An 18,567-nucleotide genomic window follows, 5' to 3' on the forward strand; every position below is an offset into this window, starting at 1 on the left:
TGGAAATTTAACGAGTTTATTCTGCAAGCCTCATACTGGCACACAAGTAATCACCTTTCTGACTATGACAGCTCTCCCTGAAGAAAGAAGCCTAGAGGTTTACAAGATGTTGAGGGGTCTGGATAGGGTGGACTCTCAGAGGCTATTTCCAAGGGCTGAAATGGTTGCTACGAGAGGACACAGGTTTAAGGTGCTGGGGGGTAGGTACAGGGGGGATGTCAGGGGTAAGTTTTTCACTCAGAGGGTGGTGGGTGAGTGGAATCGGCTGACGTCGGTGGTGGTGGAGGCAAACTCGTTGGGGTCTTTTAAGAGACTTCTGGATGAGTACATGGGATTTAATGGGATTGAGGGCTATAGATAGGCCTAGAGGTGGGGATGTGATCGGCGCAACTTGTGGGCCGAAGGGCCTGTTTGTGCTGTGACTTTCTATGTTCTGTTTAAGCCTGAGGCAGCTGTCCCCCAATCCATCACCATAACTAAAGTTAAGTTTTAAAGTTTATTTATTTGTCACAAGTAAGGCTTACTGCAATGAAGTTACTGTGAAATTCGCCTAGTTGCCACCGGCCGGCACAATGCACCTAATCAGAATGTGGGAGGAAAGCAGAGCACCCGGGGGGAAACCCACGCAGACACAGGGAGAACATGCAGACTCCACACCAACAGTGACCCAATCCGGGAATCGAACCAGGGTCCCTGGCGCTGTGAAACAGCAGTGCTAACCATTATGCTACTGTGCCGCCCACGGTACTACTTGAATTAATTCCAGGCCTTCACTCTGGAAAGATAAGTGTTCCACATAGCACGAATATTGACAGAATCACGATCCCAGTCGATATTATAAGTGGACGAGAAGGTCTCAGAATGGAAGCCTGGCTCAAAAGGCGTTTTTTTAATCGAATGTGGATGAACAGAGTCACAGGACGTGAATTAGTTTTAACAGCAAAACATAACATTTATAAAACAAGGCAAAATTGGATTATTATACAATACTCCTTTACTTCCCCTTTAGCTTAACAATTACACACATAGCAAAGTACATGTGAAGCTACAATACACTCAATGACCCATTAAATCCCTTTGGTCAAATACACACACTTCTCTCTGAACCCAAGTTAGTGTGGATTTCTCCTCAGATGATTGTCATATGAGAGTTTCCACACTCCACTCCCAAAACATGCTGTAATAGTACTTTCGCTTGGTGGCCTGCTTTCCAAAATCCACTCCACGTTGTCCAAAGCAGTTTTTGAATAGAGCTTTCGCTCCACCTGACCAGCGAATCCACTCCAGGTTTTACACCATCCTCTTTTTGGATTTCTTCCTCTTGACTGTTTTTACAAATACAAATTCCACCCCCTTGGGGCAAATGGGATCAAAGGTTATGGGGAGAAAGCAGGATTAGGCTATTGAGTTGGACAATCAGCCATGGTCATGATGAATGGCGGGGCAGGCTCGAAGGGCCAAATGGTCTCCTCCTGCTCCTTTCTTCCATGTTTCTATGTTCACGGAATCACAGAAACACAGAATACAACAGTGCAGAAGAGGCCCTTTGGCCCATCGAGTCTGTACTGATGCATGAAAGATCCTGACCTGCCCACCTAATCCCACTTGCCAGTACTTGGCCTTGAATGTTATGGCGTGCCAAGTACTCATCCAGGTACTTTTTAAAGGATATGAGGCATCCCGCCTCCACCACCCTCCCAGGCGGTGCATTCCAGACTGTTACCACCCTCTGAGGCAGCCCCCCCCCACCCTCTGGGTGGGGGGCGAGGGGGGTCTGCCTCCCGCAGGGGTGGGGGTGGTCTGCTGGGGTGGGGTGGGGTGGGGAGGGGATCATCACTGCTGGGGGGGGAGGGTTGGAGATCAGGGTGCTCCGGGATGGGAGGGAGGGTTGGGGCTGGCCCAGAAATGCTTGTGGGGGCCGCGATGGGGCCGCGATCAGGCCACGATCGGGCCATGGGGGGTGTTGGAGGGACAGCGCTGCGGGGGTCCCGGGCTGGCCAGCGATCGAGCTGAGAGGGGTGTAAAAAAGACAGTTTGAGGCAGTGAATAAAAGCTGGGAGTTGTCTTTGCCACCCAGGCTGATCGGGAACCGTGAGCAGTTTTGGCAGAGGATTAGTGAACCCGATGGCGATTTATGTGTTACAGCCAGATCTGGAGGTGAATGGTTAAATCGGATTTAAGGGCTGGTGGGTGTACCATTGAATGACCAAACATGAAATAGAGTAATCACTTTAATGGGGACCAGGGCATCACAAGTGTGGATCATGGTGTTGTTGAGCAATAGATAACTGCAACAGCAGTGTTGTGGTGAGTGGAAGTCTAGACTGCTGGGACTTTGAAAGTGCAGTTCAAAGTGAATTGGGAAAGAACTTTTTCCCCAGTGGAAAAGCAGGTTTGAAAGTGGCAGGTAGTGTGTGAATGGAGAGCGATATGCAAAGTAGTCAGAGACTACCTTAGTTGTACTTGATACGATGGACACGGGGAGCATGTCAGATGGCAAGGTCAAGGGATTGGCCATGAACACAGTTCTGTGAACACAGTAAGTAGTCTCACAACACCAGGTTAAAGTCTAACAGGCAAAGCTACTTCTCCACTCACTTGATGAAGGAGCAGAACTTCAAAAGCTCATGCTACCAAATAAACCTGTTGGACGTTAACCTGATGTTGTGAGACTTCTTACTGTGCCCACCCCCATCCAATGCCGGCATCTCCACATCACGATTCTGTGAGTTCATGTTGAGGGAGTGAGATAAGGAAAGGAGAAGAGAGATTTGTGAACTCATAGGAGAGACAGCACGTTGAGTTAAGATGGAAGTTGAAATCAACTACATAAAGATGAGAAGTCGCTCAGTGCAGATGCTGAGAGAGGAAGCAAGGAAGATATCTCAGTGAGAAACTTAGCATGGTCCTTGAGTGTGTGGGAGAGAATGGGAATGAGAGAGGATGGAAGAAGGTTGGTTAAAAAAAAAGTGCTGAGAGAGATAGAGGGACCATGGAGAGATGTGCGGGTTAGGTTGATTGGCTATGCAAAATTGCTCCTTAGTGTCAGGGGGTTAGCAGGGTAAATATGTGGGGTTACGGGGATAGGGCCAGGATGGGATTGTTGTTGGTGCAGACTCGATGGGACGAATGGCCTCCTTCTGCACTGTCGGGATTCTAAGTAGAATTGATTGCCAATGCTCTTTTTTGGTCCAAAAAATTCAAATGTTTTTACTCAATGATAAGCATAATTTATAATTGACACATGTAAAGATGTTACAATTTAGATCTTATCTATACCCTACCTAGTTAAAATGCTTTACCATAAACAAGATATAATGCATGATTAATAAGGTTTAGTGTTATTCAGCAGAATAAATATTTAACATTGCAAGTAAATATTTAATATTGCATAATGTAATTGATGATAAATATTTGATAGCTGTGCTGTATAATATTTAATGATGTTTAATGAAATGGGCTTCATAATGAAACACAGGGAGTGGCAATTTGCTACCACAGGTCCTTAAAACCATGGATCTGAACAATGCTACCATGAAACAATGCTGAATTAGCAGAGGCCAGTCACAATAAGGCAGAGGGTAAGCAGCTCAGTTGTCTTCGCTTGCTCAAGAATTCCTTCTCGTATACCAGCTACAACTAAATGTTATGCATCTTGTGTTGTCATGCACACCATCACACATTTGATTGGTCTGAAAGCGCCAAGTGTCAGACCTTTCCCATTCTCCACAATACTGATTCACTGAAGCGCAGCATCGGCCTCCACACACAAAAATATATAATCCTGAGAAAAAAATAGCGCTTGAGTGCCACTTTGTGTGGCTCACTGGCGCAGTGCTGAGCACTGCTGCCTCACAGCGCCAGGGGCCCGGGTTCAATCCCGGCCTCGGGTCACTGCCTGTGTGGAGTTTGCACATTCTCCTCGAGTCTGCATGGGTTTCCTCCGGGTGCTCCGGTTTCCTCCCACACTCCAAAGATGTGCGGGTTAGGTTGATGGCCATGTCAGGGGAATTGGTGGGGTAAATGTGTGGGGTCATGGGAGTAGGGCCTGGGTGGGATTGCGGTCGGTGCAGACCCAATGGGCCGAATGGCCTCCTTCTGCACTGTAGGGATTCTATTCTATGATTAGCTTCAGTTTTAATCACATCATTGAATTCATTCTCGGGACATTGGTTCCAGGCACCATTTTATTTCTGCCTCCGCTTGATGTATAACTGAATGGTTAACGGCAATGATTCTCCCTTTTCAAAAAAAGCCACTGAACTCACTATATAATTGTCTCCATGTTCATGTAAGACTAGTTATTAGCATTTATCGTCGCCACTTTGCAACTTCATCTCATCATTGAGAATCAACCAGCACAAAATGAGGCCATTCAGCCCATCATTCATATCCTTGCCTGCTCTTTTGCTTCAGTTGATGCAAAAGACTTCACTTTAAGATATTTCTGCCAGTGCATTTACATTTAAATGCTCGATTGTAGGGGTTAACTAACAATGTTAAGCTTTAAAACTAACTTGGCCACATTTTAAAACTCAGCTGGGAATGCTGGGATTAGCTTAGAAATTGACTGCATTTTTGTAAGGTGAACAGACTTTTTCATAAGCCAAAACAAAGCTTTCCACGGCCACAGCTGCAAATTGTTTATTGAAGTCAGAGACACAGTTTGTACCAACAATTTCAAATAACACAGATATGAATTAATTTATATTGTAGCCACAGATCCATGTTTAGTCAATTCAACCCAGAGTATGTTCTGAGGCCTTTGACTAGCACAATACCGGCTTTTGCTGGTATCTTGCTCTCTCTCTCTCTCTCAAATAATCCTTTCTTCTCATTCTGTAATGTCAATTTTAAGTTTTATTTCATAAAAGAAATTCAACTTCGGACCAGTGCTGTCTCCGTCTATTCTGAGGAATGAATGGATCCTACACCCATCGACATGCAAATTTAAGATATTTATTTTCTCTTATAGACTGGCTCAATTGCATGTTCACAGCAAACACCTTTATTCTCTACCGATGTGCAATCTTTTGCGATGCGTTACTTTTTTTTGGTACTTATACCCTCTTCATCCCCTGTCTTTTTTAACTTGCTCCGGGGTATTTATTGTTTTAGTCACCTGTTTCAAGCCCAGTTCAGTGTCTGTATCTTCAACAGAAAGCCTTCTACAGAAAACCAATTACAAAAAGCAAGAATTCACATTCTGAAGAGAGTCAGAGAGAAATTTCAAACTAGTCAAGTCATTGAAACAATCAAAATGACAGAGTGAAGAAAGAAATGAAGGGAAAACAAAATAAAGAAAACAAGAGAAAGTGCCAGAAAGGGGGAAACAACATTACAGATGAAGAGGACTGAAACTAAGAATCTGAGCCCTGAAATCCCACTTGAGACCAGACCAGAACCCTTTGGATTGAGACTCATAAAATAGGATTTGAGCCAATTCCATGCAGGCAGGGGAGTCTAAAACTAGAGAGCATAGGTTTAAGGTGAGAGAGGAGAGATACAAAAGGGTCCAGAGAGGCAATTCTTTCAGACAGAGGGTGGTGAGTGTCTGGAACAAGCTGCCAGAGGTAGTAGTAGGGGATTTTCACAGTAACTTCATTGCAGTATGAAATGTAAGCCTATTTGTGACTAATAAATAAAGTTTAACTTTTAGCAGAGGTGGATACAATTTTGACTTTTAAAAAGCATTTAGACACTTCCATAGGTAAGATGGGTATAACGGGATCTGGGCTAAACACCAATAATTGGGCCTAGCTTAATGGTTAAAAAAAAAGAGTGGCATGGACAAGTTGGGCCGAAGGGCCTGTTTCCATGCTGTAAACCTCTGTGACTCTATGACTCTATGAGACGCACTGCCTTGCAGCCATTTTGATATGGAGGGGGGAAGATAAGTGGATCTTCTAACTGTTCTCCCTGTGTCAAAGCGGCACGGATAGGAGATTATCCAAACTAATAAAGAAATTCTACCTTTTACATCTATAAATTGGAACTGACATTTTTTTAAAAATGCTCCTTCAGGATCTGAAGATTTTCTGCCTGCCATTTTTCCACAGCCAAGACAAAAAAGGAGTGGCTGTGCATAGCTTTACCACATGAGAATACCTCACCGTAAGCTGGAGTGTCCTTTGAAGATGCTGGCAGCAAGCTCCATGAATGGAAAGGCCCCCCTGTAATCGGGGGAGATGGTTTATGGCTGCATGCATGAGCAGGTAAAGGTTCTGCTTCATTATGCTTGCATTGGTAGATTGCACACCCTAACCCCCGGAATTACAGGCCTCTCGTGTAAACATGCTCAGAGGCACACAGGCAAGGGAGACAACTGCCCTGAAGAACGCAGTTAATTAGTTCTCAAGGAAAGGATGGAAGACAAACAGGAATGGCAGAGAAGTAAAACAGCGAATTTCCAAGTTGCAAAATAGTTGCAAGAGCCAGACACAAATAATTGTTATTTGGTTGTATGAGCAGCACCACAGGATATGAGCTGCTTTTAAATATTTAATGTGCAGCATTAACAATTCATTACAGAGAAAACAACAATATCAAATAGTATTGGCATTGGCAGTTGCCTGAGAGCCCATCGCTTTCAGCCCTTCAATTAAGCAAAGAGCATTGGATAGAGACATGAGAGAGAGGAACACAAATCGCAAAAGACAATTTATCTGCTCCTCTTTGAAAGGGACTCTTTTAATGTTCTTTTCTTCCCAGGTTTTTCTTCCAGGCTTGATCCTGGTCTGGATGCCGCGGCAATCCCCACCTCTGTTGTGCTTTGCAAGCGGGTACTGACCACATGGAGAACTAGGGCACCAGGAATTCACATGAAGGGAAACCCCGGCCATTGCTCCAACCTCAAGACAATGGCTTTGTAAGAGGTGGATGAAGATTCAGGACCAATTAGAGACCATCCCAGAAGGTTAGCTGCAGCTAGGGATCTGGTGTACCCCAGGATCTGCCTGACAATTTAGTCACTCTTTGCTACTACTAAGAGTACACTGGAACGACTACAGTTTGTTGAGGGCTAGCCTCCTTCATCGCCATTCAGATGTTGACTGACCTGCTGTACAGTTCCAATGATTTTCTCTTTGCAATTCCAATTTCCCACATTTGCAGTTTTTCCTGTATGTCATTGTCTGTGGATTTCTGAATGGACAACTTCAGTACAGTGACTGGTTAATGGAAGCTGATTTGCCTCCACTGGTCACACAGTTTACAGCTTTCAAAGATCAAACAGGAAGAATTATTTATCTCAGTTGACGATTGTTTCCAACATGCCATCAGTTCCTCCGCCCCACAACCTGACAGAACCACTAGGTCCATATGTTGAATTCTCTGTTCAATAGAAACTTAATTTAGTCTGAGGTCAGTGTGATAATATTCATCACTGTAACTACATCAAAGTGTTCGGAAACATTCCATTCCGAAATATGGTCTAATCTGGCACATAACCTGCCATTTGGCATCTGCACTGACCAATCTTTAGTCAAATGCTTGAAGGTACATCCAATGCACCGGATTATACAGTAAAGAATATTATTGTACACATTAAAACTCAGCACTTCTATATTTTTTATTTTATTGTCAACAAAACCATAAATGTAACTGCAGTGGGAAGATCATTCTGTTCCATTTATGCATGCATGCATTCACATCATCAACTGGAATAATCAGCGATCCCCATTCTGCGGAAACCATCAACACACTGCTATATGGTTAAAAAAAAGGTAGGTAAACAAATAGCGGCACGGTGGCACAGTGGTTAGCACTGCTGCCTCACAGCACCAGGGACCCAGGTTCGATTGCAGGTTTGGGTCACTGTCTGTGTGGAGTTTGCACGTTCCCCCCGTGTCTGCGTGGGTTTCCTCCGGGTGCTCCGGTTTCCTCCCACAGTCCAAACATGTACGGGTTAGGTGGATTGACCATGCTAAGTTGCCCCTTAGTGTCAGGGGGATGAGCTAGGGTAATGCATGGGGTTATGGGGATTGGGCCTGGATGGGATTATGGTCAGTGCAGACTCGATTGGCCGAATGGCCTCCTTCTAATAGGTAAATTGAAAATGAAGCATATATCACTTATTTCTGGTCAGCAGAGGCCACTTGTTCCAAAGTCCATTGTATAAATGGACTGCTGCCTCTTTCTTCAACTGCCCATCCAATTGGATCAAAAAGGGGTCAGGTTCCTTGGCCAAATACTCCCACAACCTCCACCCTCCAATCATCACCCCTTTTCCAAACACCCACCCCAACCCTCACTCCCACAAACCCAACACTTTCCAACAAAGGTTCAGTATGGGACTGTAAATTCACAAACAGAGGTTATAGGATTTTAGTCATCATTAGTTTATTGAATGTATTAAGGTTTTCAGTGAGCACAGGTCTGGCATGGCTGCACTCCCTTCTCGTTACATCCTGGGCATCGTATGGCTCGGAATGACTCCTTGAATCGGTTGGCAAACATTGAGAGCTTGCTTCCATGGCACAAAGAGCAAGGGACACATCCCGCCCCATCGCACTGTAGGCACGCAGGCTCCGATTCACCCACCTGAAATAGATTTAAATCAGGAATCAGACTGGCAGGCATTTCATTACATGTGGATAACCTGTTGATAATGTGCAAGAGTTTTTCATTTCTTCTCTTCTTTTATGTCTCTCCATTCTTTGTATCATGGGCTGGCCAAAAGGTGATGAAGACCTGTTCCTAATGCCTCGAAAAATGTTGCTTAATAACTAGCTGCGCAGAATTGCTCAAGAACATCTTGAACTGCCTCTCCTTCCTATCGTTGCTCTGTCCATGTGGAGGAACATTTGTTCTTTACTCACTGCACGCCTACGTGAGTGTTTCATTCTCCGAAAACCTGTTTCCCTCAACATAGCAGACCTGATGAAAGGTCAGTGACCTGTGAAATATTAACTCTGTTTCTCTCTCCGTGGATGCTGCATGATCTGTTGGGCATTTCCAGCACCTTCTGTTTTGATATTATGGTAAGGCAGTGTGCAGTAACTCTGCAAGCCTCGGCAGGGTTTCTCCAGCTCTTCTATCATAACGTCAGTGGAAGATTAGCAGAAACCTTGGAGAAACAGCTTGGGGAAAGGAAACTTCAGCTAAATTATAGCACTTGGGAGAATGGGATCAAAAGTTATGGGGAGAAAGCAGTGTTGGGCTATTGAGTTGGATGATCAGGCATGATCGTGATGAATGGCAAAGCAGGCTCAAAGGGCCAAATGGCCTCCTCCTGCTGCTATCTTCTATGTTTCTATGTAACTTCACACACAAGCAACCTAGGATCTTTTCCTTTTTTTAATCTCTTTTAGCTGATGATGTTACCACTTTGCTGCATCACCTTAGACCTGGGACCCAAATACAATAACACCACCAACTGACATCATCATTTGTTTAATATGTGTAATAACTCACGTCATCATTATAAAAAATATTAGCCATTTATACCACTTTTCCAGGGCTTTTGTTCATCTTCTCTGAAGTTTTAAAGTTTATTTATTAGTGGCACAAGTAGGCTTACCTTGACACTGCAATGAAGTTACTGTGAAAATCCCCCAGTCACAACACACCGGCATCTATTTGGGTACCCCGAGGGAGAATTTAGCATGGCCAATGCACCTAACCAGCACGTCTTTCGGACTGTGGGAGGAAACCGGAGCAACCCCACGCAGACACAGGGAGAACGTGCAATGACCCAAGCTGGGAATTGAACCCGGGTCCCTGGCGCTGTGAGGCAGCAGTGCTAACCACTGTACCACCGTGCTGTCCCATAAAGGAACAGTCACCCAACCTGGGGTTCAAAACCACAACCCTGTCTCATGCTCTACTGACTGAGCTGCCCAGGCCGACATTGGACGAAGAATTCTGTGAAGTTTTAAAAAGTGTTTTAAGTACTGAAATAAACTTGATAGCCAACAACAGATGGCCTAATCCATAGATATTAGAGTTCTGTGTGCATTTCTATTTTACAAAGGGCATTAAAGTCAGGCAGTTCAGTGTAGATTGACTCGGCTGATGCCTGGATTAAGAAGCTACAGTGGTAAAGACAGGCTTGTGATATTGGGACTATATCTACTGGAGCAGAAAAACCTACGAGGACTTTTGACAAAGCTCATTAACATGATGAAGCATTTCAATGGACTGACTGGGAAAAGATTCTGGTATCCACGGGACACTCAACCTACCTTTAAGCCATCATGAAAGTCAGGAGGACAAAATTCCAAACTCATTTACCGACATTGGGAAACTGATTTTTTTGGCCTCCCACCAAATCTTACTTTCCCCGCCCGCCCTGTGGCTGGTGGAAGCGGAAGATTCCACCCATAGGTATAAGGCTACGGGAAGAAAGAGCACAGGGTAGTGAGATTTGTCATGGATTGTTGTAGCAAAAGGTTGGCACAGACTCAATGGGACAAGCGGCCATTTTAGGTACTATCAACCTCTATGGTTCTAGAATTTTATTTATTCTAATTTATGTAAATGACTATAAATTGTACATTTGTACCACCAGAACTACTATTTTAACAAATTTGATTGAAATTATTTGTGTTCATAGTGCTGTTCCTGAGGCCCCTATGCATTAACTTAGCCTAATTGGTATCAGTTTTGATGCTGAGTCAGGTTTAAGCTCTAGCCCCCATGACTTGAGCACACAGTTACAGTGTTAATTGAGGCCCTGCTGCCTATTTTAATGGCTCAGTGAGAAACTGGAGATTCCAAGGCACTGTGCAATGAAAAATGAATTCTGGTCATCCCTACTTCAACCAGCACCACAGAAAATAGATCAATCAGCCATTCCCCAAATTGTTGCTCGTGGGATATTACTATTCCCAAAATCACTTTGCTTTCTGACATAGCAGCAACCACTGTGCAATTCATTGCGTGTGAGTTGTTTAGAGTCACCAAAGCCAGCTATGACAAGACACTCCACATTTTTGCTTTTAATCTCGAACCTGTTTTCTTTTTCCCTTTTTTCATATCAAGTGCTGACAGTAACTTATCCAGTCGGCCAGTTCTCAATATTGATTTTTACATTACGCCAATGGAGGCCTGTTACTAAATAAAAAGACCAACGAACAAAGAACAAAGAAAATTACAGTGCAGGAACAGGCCTTTCGGCCCTCCATAGAGGGCGGCACGGTAGCACAGTGGTTAGGGGCGGCACGGTAGCACTGTGGTTAGCACTGCTGCTTCACAGCTCCAGGGACCTGGGTTCGATTCCCGGCTTGGGTCACTGTCTGTGTGGAGTTTGCACATTCTCCTCGTGTCTGCGTGGGTTTCCTCCAGGTGATCCGGTTTCCTCCCACAGTCCAAAGATGTGCGGGTTAGGTTGATTGGCCATGCTAAAAAAAATTGCCCTTAGTGTCCTGGGATGCGTAGGTTAGAGGGATTAGTGGGTAAATATGTAGGGATGTGGGGTAGGGCCTGGGTGGGATTGTGGTCGGTGCAGACTCGATGGGCCGAATGGCCTCTTTCTGTGCTGTAGGGTTTCTAAGATTCTAAGATTCTAAGATAGATATCCTGCACTGACCATGCTGCCCGTCTGAACTAAAACCCCCTACCCTTCCAGGGACCATATCCCTCTATTCCCATCCTATTCATGTATTTGTCCAGACACCCCTTAAAAGTCACTACTGTATCTGCTTCCACTACCTCCCCTGGCATCGAGTTCCAGGCACCCACCACCCTCTGTCTAATAAACTTGCCTCGTACATCTCCTTTAAACCTTGCCCCTCGCACCTTAAACAGAAGGAACAGAAAACAATAGACCAAAGAGAACAAAATATAATTATCACAGGTTAGTGGCGTCTTATTTCTTGATTTTTTTCTCACTAAAAGACAAACAGGACAAAGAAACTCTTGAGCTAACATTGCACTTTGTAAGCTCTGAGAAAAGATATTACTGTAACTGATGATTGAAAGTTTAAAATTCTATTCAATACCATGAGAAAAGAATTGGTTTCTCTTTTCGACCTGAGCCTTTCATGTGGATAATGCCGTGGTTGTAACAGAGAGTGAGAAGATTGCTGTCGGAATTCAAACAAGTTGACAAGGAATAAGAAGCTAAGACTCACACAGTGATCAATCTTTCATGAGAAGCTGGTATCCAGCCCCAACAGAAACTAATTTGGTCAGGTCTTTTAATAACTCATTTCAGGACCAAATCCATCCCAATTAAATGAACACCAAATGGAGTTTCAAGTTACAAGATCTGTTATTCTAAATCCCAGAGTGGAGGGCCACATGAAGAATCAATTAGTCCCTGTGGATAGATATCCTGAGCAAGTCGAGTGAGTGTTTTAAATATGTATAACGGAGGAACACCAAACTAACATCAATGCTGATACAATTTTAAGTCTTTGAACATTGGAAATTTTTCAAAGGGGTTGAATGTATTTTGATAATTTACCGTGATCAATTTAAATCGGGGCTTTTATTTCTTCATTTAAATGAATAAAAATGTATAAAGTACCTCAGCTGTCCCTAACTGCTTTTCACTGCTTTCTTCAGCCTCTCCCTTTCCGTCCAGGTTTGCTGTATTTCCAGATATCAGCTGAGTTTGGAGAAGTTTACTTAAGATCTGTTTCTGAGTCAGCGGTGCCTTTATGATCCTTAGATTGCTGGTGTAGATGATAATTTTCCCAAAATTCAGTATTGTCGATGGCTAGGAATGCAGAGACATGCTGTGTGACTCATACAGATACTGCACTAGAACTGGCAATATTTGAGATTAATAAGATTGCTGAAAAAAAAGACATTAGCAATGCACAAAACACAAGAAATAGAAGCAGGAGTAGACCACCAGGTCTTTCAAGTCTGCCTCACCATTTAATATGATCAACTCCTTTTTAGTGCTATTTCCCCATTGTCCTCTATTCCTCGATCTATCAAATATTTATCCACCTCCACTTTAAATACTTCTAATGATTCAGCCTCCACTACCCTTTGCGGCAGAGAATTCTCTGCAAGAAGAAATTTCTACGTATCTCAGTTTTCAATGCCCGGCCCTTTAGTTTGTAGCTATGTCCCCTAGTTCGAGACTCTCCCAGTAGTGAAAACATCTCATCATCTACCCTATCAAGCTCCCTTATATTTGCATAAGGTTACCCCTCACTTTTCTGAACTCCAAGGAATACACACTGGAACTATTTAGTCTGTCTTGATAGAACAACCTTCTCATCCCAGGAATTAGCCTGGGAATCTTCTCTCAATGGCCTCCAATGTTACTATATCCATTTTTAGGTAAGGCGAGCAAAACCAAACACAATATTCCAGGTGAGGCCTCATCAACACCCAATTGCATCAAAACCTCCCTATTTTCAAACTCCAACCCCTTTGCAATAAAGGCCAAAATGCCCTTTGCCTTCTTAACTGCTTGTTGGACCTGCATACTAGCTTTGTGTGATTCATACACAAGAACACCTGGATCCCTCTGTACGTCACTCACCTGCAGCCTCTCTCCATTTGGATTATAATCTGCCTTTGATTCCTCCTACCAAAGTGTAGAACCTCACACTTCCCCACATTAAATTCCATTTGCCAGATTTTCTAATCTGCCAGTCACCCAATCTATCTATATCCTGTTACAGAATCACAATATCCTCATCACAACATGCCCTCCCACCTATCTTCGTACCATCAGCAAATTTAGAAACCTTACATTCTGTTCCTACTTCCAGATCATTAATGTAAATAGTGAACAATTGCAGGCCAAGAATTGATCCACTAGTTGCATCTTCCCATTCTGAAAAGGACTCAGCATGGTGGCACAATGGTTAGCACTGCTGCCTCACAGCTCCAGGGACCCGGGTTTGATTCCCGGCTTGGGTCACGGTCTGTGTGGAATCTGCATGTTCTCCCCGTGTCTGTGTGGGTTCCTCCGGGTGCTCTGGTTTCCTCCCACACTCCAAAGATGTGCGGGTTAGGTGGATTGGCCATGCTAAATTGCCCCTTAGTGTCAGGGGACTAGCTAGAGTAAATGCATGGGGTTATGGGGATGGGGCCCGAGTGGGATTGAGGTCGGTGCAGACTTGATGGACCGAATGGCCTCCTTCTGCACTATAGGATTCTATGATTCTATGACTCATTTATTCCAACTCTGTTTTCTATCTGGCAGCTAGTTTTCAATCCATGCTAACAGACTTCTTCCAATTCCAAGGGCTTTTATTTTATATTTCAGCCTCTTATGCAGCACCTTGTCAATTACTTTTTTGAAATCTACATACACTACATCTACAGGTTCTCCTCTATCTACTCTCTCTGTTACATCCTGAAAGAATTTGAGCAAATTGGTCAAACATGATTTACCTTTCACAAAGCCATGTTGACTAGTGCTGTAAGTGTTAGTAAATGCTGTACTATCAAATGACCGAATGTAAGATTGTAAATTAAATTGTCATTTGAGATGCTTTTGATTGGAAAGCACTGTATATTGATAAAGATACATGAGTAATAATTACATATCAAATAGACAGCTGAAAGAGAAAGACTAAACCATTGTGAAAGATGATGTATGAGAATACTCATACAAATTAAAACCTAAAGTTACTCTGTCGTGTTTAATACTTGGTGCACTGGTTTCAAATTCCTTTCCCCACATTGTAATGGAGATGTGAATCCTTTTAAAACCAATACTGTGTTTAATGGCTTCTGTCTGAATAACAGATGGAAATTTGAGATAAATATGCAAAATAATATGCAAAAGCATATTCATATGATAATGTTGTTCACTGCAGTTTTTGAGGCTATATCTACAAACTCAGAATCTTTTGTACGAAGTTTATATCAGGGGATTTGACTCCACACAGCAACAATTTTTATTTTTTCATGATATAGAAAATATTTTACAGATCTGAGAAACTCAAATGGACACAGACCGCCCATGGGTCCATGTACAGAGACTATTAAAATGTAATGGACAAGTACACAAAATAACTTTAAAAGACTAATGGAATGTTGGCCTGTATGTCTAAAGGACTAGAATACTTTTTTTTTATTTATGGGAGTTGTGGGCATCGCTGGCTAGGCCAGCATTTATTGCCCAACCCTAATTGCCCGTGTTCAGAGGACACTGAAGGATGGCACATTTCCTTCCCTAAGGATACAGCAAGATATAGACTGGTTGGAGACTTGGGCGAAGAAATGGCAGATGGAGTTTAATCCGGACAATTGTGAGGTAATGCATTTTGGAAGGTCCAATGCATGTAGGGATTATACAGTAAATGGTAGAACCCTTAAGAGTATTGACAGACAGAGAGATCTGGGCGTACATGTCCACCAATCACTGAAGTGGCAGCGCAAGTGGACAAGGTCGTCAAAAAGGCATACTGCATGCTTGCCTTCATCAGCCGGGGCATTGAGTGTAAAAATTGGCAGGTCATGCTGCAGCTGTACAGAACCTTAGTTAGGCCTCATTTGGAATATTGTGTACAATTCTGATTGTCTCACACTACCAGAAGGATGTGGGTGCTTTGGAGAAGGTACAAAAGAGGTTTACCAGGATGTTGCTTGGTCTGGAGGGTATTAGTTATGAGGAGAGGTTGGATAAACTCAGTTTGTTCTCACTGGAACGACCGAGGTTGAGGGGCAACCTGATAAAGGTTTACAAGATTGTGAGTGGCATGGACAGAGTGGATAGTCAGATGCTCTTTCCTAGAGTAGAAAAGTCAATACTAGGGGACATAGGTTTAAGGTGCATGGGGAAAAGTTTAGAGGAGATGCGCGAGGCAAGTTGAATGTCTGGAATGCGCTGCCCGGGAAGGTGGTGGGAGCAGGTACGATCGTGGCATTTAAGGGCATCTAGACGAATACATGAATAGGATGGGAATGGAAGGATACGGACTCCGCAAGTGCATACGGTTTTAGTTTAGGCAGGCATCATGATCGGTGCAGGCTTGGAGGGCCGAAAGGCCTGTTCCTGTACTGTACTGTTCTTTGTTCTTTGTTTAAAGGATATTAATGAACCAGATAGAAGGGGACAAAAGTCATGCTTCAGCAAGACAAAGCGGTGGTTAGACCAGACCTGAAATGTTGCCAAAAGTCATGCTTCAGCAAGACAAAGCGGTGGTTAGACCAGACCTGAAATGTTGCCAGCAGTTCTGGGCATCACACCTCAAGAAGAGTATATTGATCTTGGATTAAATCAGTTTAAATTTAATAAAATGATACCCAGACTCTAAGGGCAGGAGTTTACAGGCCACTTGTCCCGAAATACCACCCAAGGTCAACGGACCTTCCCATAGTTCGCCACTCACCTCGTTCTGATTCCTGTGACGGATGGGGTGGTAAATTCCAGCCCAAAGGTGGAAGTTTCCCATCCCACCTGCCATGGGAATCGTAGCGGGTGGGATACAAACCATGCAAAGGTCCGTTGACCTCGGGTGGGAATTTCCGGCCTTGGGGCGAGTGCGGCCAAAATCCCGCCCCCAGGGTAAAATTACAAGGAGATAATACACAAACTTGGATTTTATTCCTTGGAATTCTCTGATTAAGAGTGATTGAATCGAAGTTTGCAAGAGATTCTGTGGAATTGATAGGGTAGATAGTGAGAAACTATTACTGCACGTTGGATGTTTGGAAATATGGAATATAAGGTAAAATTTGCAATGTCTTTTCGGAGTTCAATTAGGAAACTGTCTACTTACTAAGGGTGGTGAAAGTGCTGGGTCAACCCTAAATTTTAAGGTTGAGATTGAGAGATTTTTGTTAACCTAAAGATATTAAAGGATATGGAGTAAAGGTGGTTATATGAGGTTAGGTTACAGATCAGTTATGATCTCATTGAATGATGGGACGAATTGGAGAGCTAAATGGTCTACTCCAGTTCCTATGTTCACCTACTCCAACGACTGGGACAAAAGGACGACCACAGATGGCAAAACAAAATGAGACGGGGATAAGAATGCTTCATATCTTGAAACAAAGAGGTCAGCATTGCCCACGTACTTGTCATCAGCTTATTAGACTGAAAAAAAATGAAGATATTGCAGCTGTATGGGAGGTCTGCACCAGAAAGTGGATAGCCACGCATGTCACAAGGCAAAAACATACAGGATGGTGAGTTGGTTAACCTGTAACTAGAAGAGTGCACATCGAGGGAAGGTTAGAAGAGCTACTGAAGGGTACATGCAGAGACTCTGTGATTATGGTCCATGTAGGGGTGAATAACATAGAAAGTAATGATAAGTGGCTCAAAAGAATTAAATCTCAGGAATCAACGGTATTTATCCAAAAATCAAGATTAGACAAAGGAGATTGGCATGACTCTAAAGGTCATTAAGGGGGAATTGGTGATAACTATGGAGGTCCCAATGGAGTAGAAACCAGCGAACAGGAAAAATACAGACCCGTTATTTGTAAGGGATTGATTGCTAAGAGTAAATTTGAGAACTATCTGTACATTAATCCAATAGACAACAGCCAGCATAAATTCAGAAATAAAAATCCCTGCCCAAAACAAACTACTTAACCTGTTTGTGGAAATGTTGCCTCGTTTGGACTATGGAAAGGCTCGTGATAGTGCATCATTATAAAGCGCAACATTCCCAGCCATTTATATCTTAGTTTAAAAACTCTGTTTAAAATGGAACACTAAAGTCCACTTGAGAAATCGATAAGGGTCATAGTGTAATGAATGACTTACCTTGGAACGGTTTGCTGTTAGATGGCTGAATAAGTTCTGCCCGCCTGTCATGTTATACCTGTCTCCATCCCTGAACACATTTATTCTTTGCGCTAAGAAGCGTGTTGAAGAAGCGTCCCAGCGCTCCTGTGCTTTAGCTCGGCCCATATCAAACCCCTCATCCCTCAATTGTGTTTTCAGTGACCCACGGGGTCCCTCATCCTCAGGTTCCTCTGACTCCGATCCATCCTCATAAACCTGCTTCAGGACACGGCCGCTGTAAGAGGAAGAGATCCGGAATCTCACTTTCCTGGGCTTGGCTTCAAGCTTCTTACTTATTTTACTGCGGAGTTCCTCCATTCACAACTTTGGTTAGTGAACTGCAGAATACCCGATGAACCCCCAAAAAACTAAAAGGCCTCAATCCGCCGGAGGATCTAGAACTCATTCACGGAGTGTGTTGTAGCTAAGCCTCCTCTGCTCTCCCGCTTCTTTGCAATGTATAATTCAGTGATGAGATCATTTGTATGAGGCTGATACCAACTAATTAAACAATTACATGAGTGTCTAAGGTTCTACAACACTGCAGGGCAATTTATCTTAGGCAGCAATTAAAATAAGAGTCTTTGTTGGAGTTGTACTGTTACATTCATTTTGTTAATTACATATCTGAATAATAGTCATTTCGCTGAAGCACATTACCACTGTGTGTGCGTGCTGAATCAGCTCCATTATTCTTACATAGCTTCGAGTTTTGTATGGCTCCAGAAACCTTTGTTCACTGTTCTAATTTCAAGCTTAAACCAGAATAAAAAGATTTGTCTAATATTTCGATATGTCTACAGGTTTTTGTTTTCTAATTCATTTAATTATTTTCTCTCTCCCTCCCCAGTGGAGACAGTGCGGCTTCATGGAAGCTATTAATGTCACTTATCAGCTTAAATCCA

The 18,567-nt window shown here is 43.3% G+C and overlaps 1 protein-coding gene across 1 annotated transcript; it reads right to left on the reverse strand.

Annotated features, from left to right (window-relative positions):
- Positions 1 to 6,461: 6,461 nt before the first annotated feature.
- On the reverse strand, positions 6,462 to 18,120 carry grxcr2 (glutaredoxin and cysteine rich domain containing 2). The gene is made up of 3 exons (XM_078230730.1): positions 17,642 to 18,120; positions 12,473 to 12,664; positions 6,462 to 8,541 (listed from the first exon to the last, which is right to left on the reverse strand). The coding sequence occupies exons 1-3, from the start codon at positions 17,978 to 17,980 to the stop codon at positions 8,362 to 8,364; spliced, it is 711 nt and encodes a 236-aa protein (XP_078086856.1). The 5' UTR covers positions 17,981 to 18,120; the 3' UTR covers positions 6,462 to 8,361.
- Between the last annotated feature and the right edge of the window lie 447 nt (positions 18,121 to 18,567).

Source organism: Mustelus asterias, chromosome 16 (assembly GCF_964213995.1).
Source record: "Mustelus asterias chromosome 16, sMusAst1.hap1.1, whole genome shotgun sequence".
NCBI classification, from domain to species: Eukaryota; Metazoa; Chordata; class Chondrichthyes; order Carcharhiniformes; family Triakidae; genus Mustelus; species Mustelus asterias.

Bases quoted from the DNA above. Each gene is read 5' to 3' on its own strand.
- grxcr2 (XM_078230730.1), bottom strand. From the start codon at position 17,980: ATGGAGGAACTCCGCAGTAAAATAAGTAAGAAGCTTGAAGCCAAGCCC. The intron at 12,665-17,641 runs GTAAGTCATTCA...CTGCATTCCTAG, and splicing joins TAACAGCAAACCGTTCCAAG to CCATCGACAATACTGAATTT. The intron at 8,542-12,472 runs GTACTTTATACA...AATCTATTTCAG, and splicing joins AGCAGTTAGGGACAGCTGAG to GTGGGTGAATCGGAGCCTGC.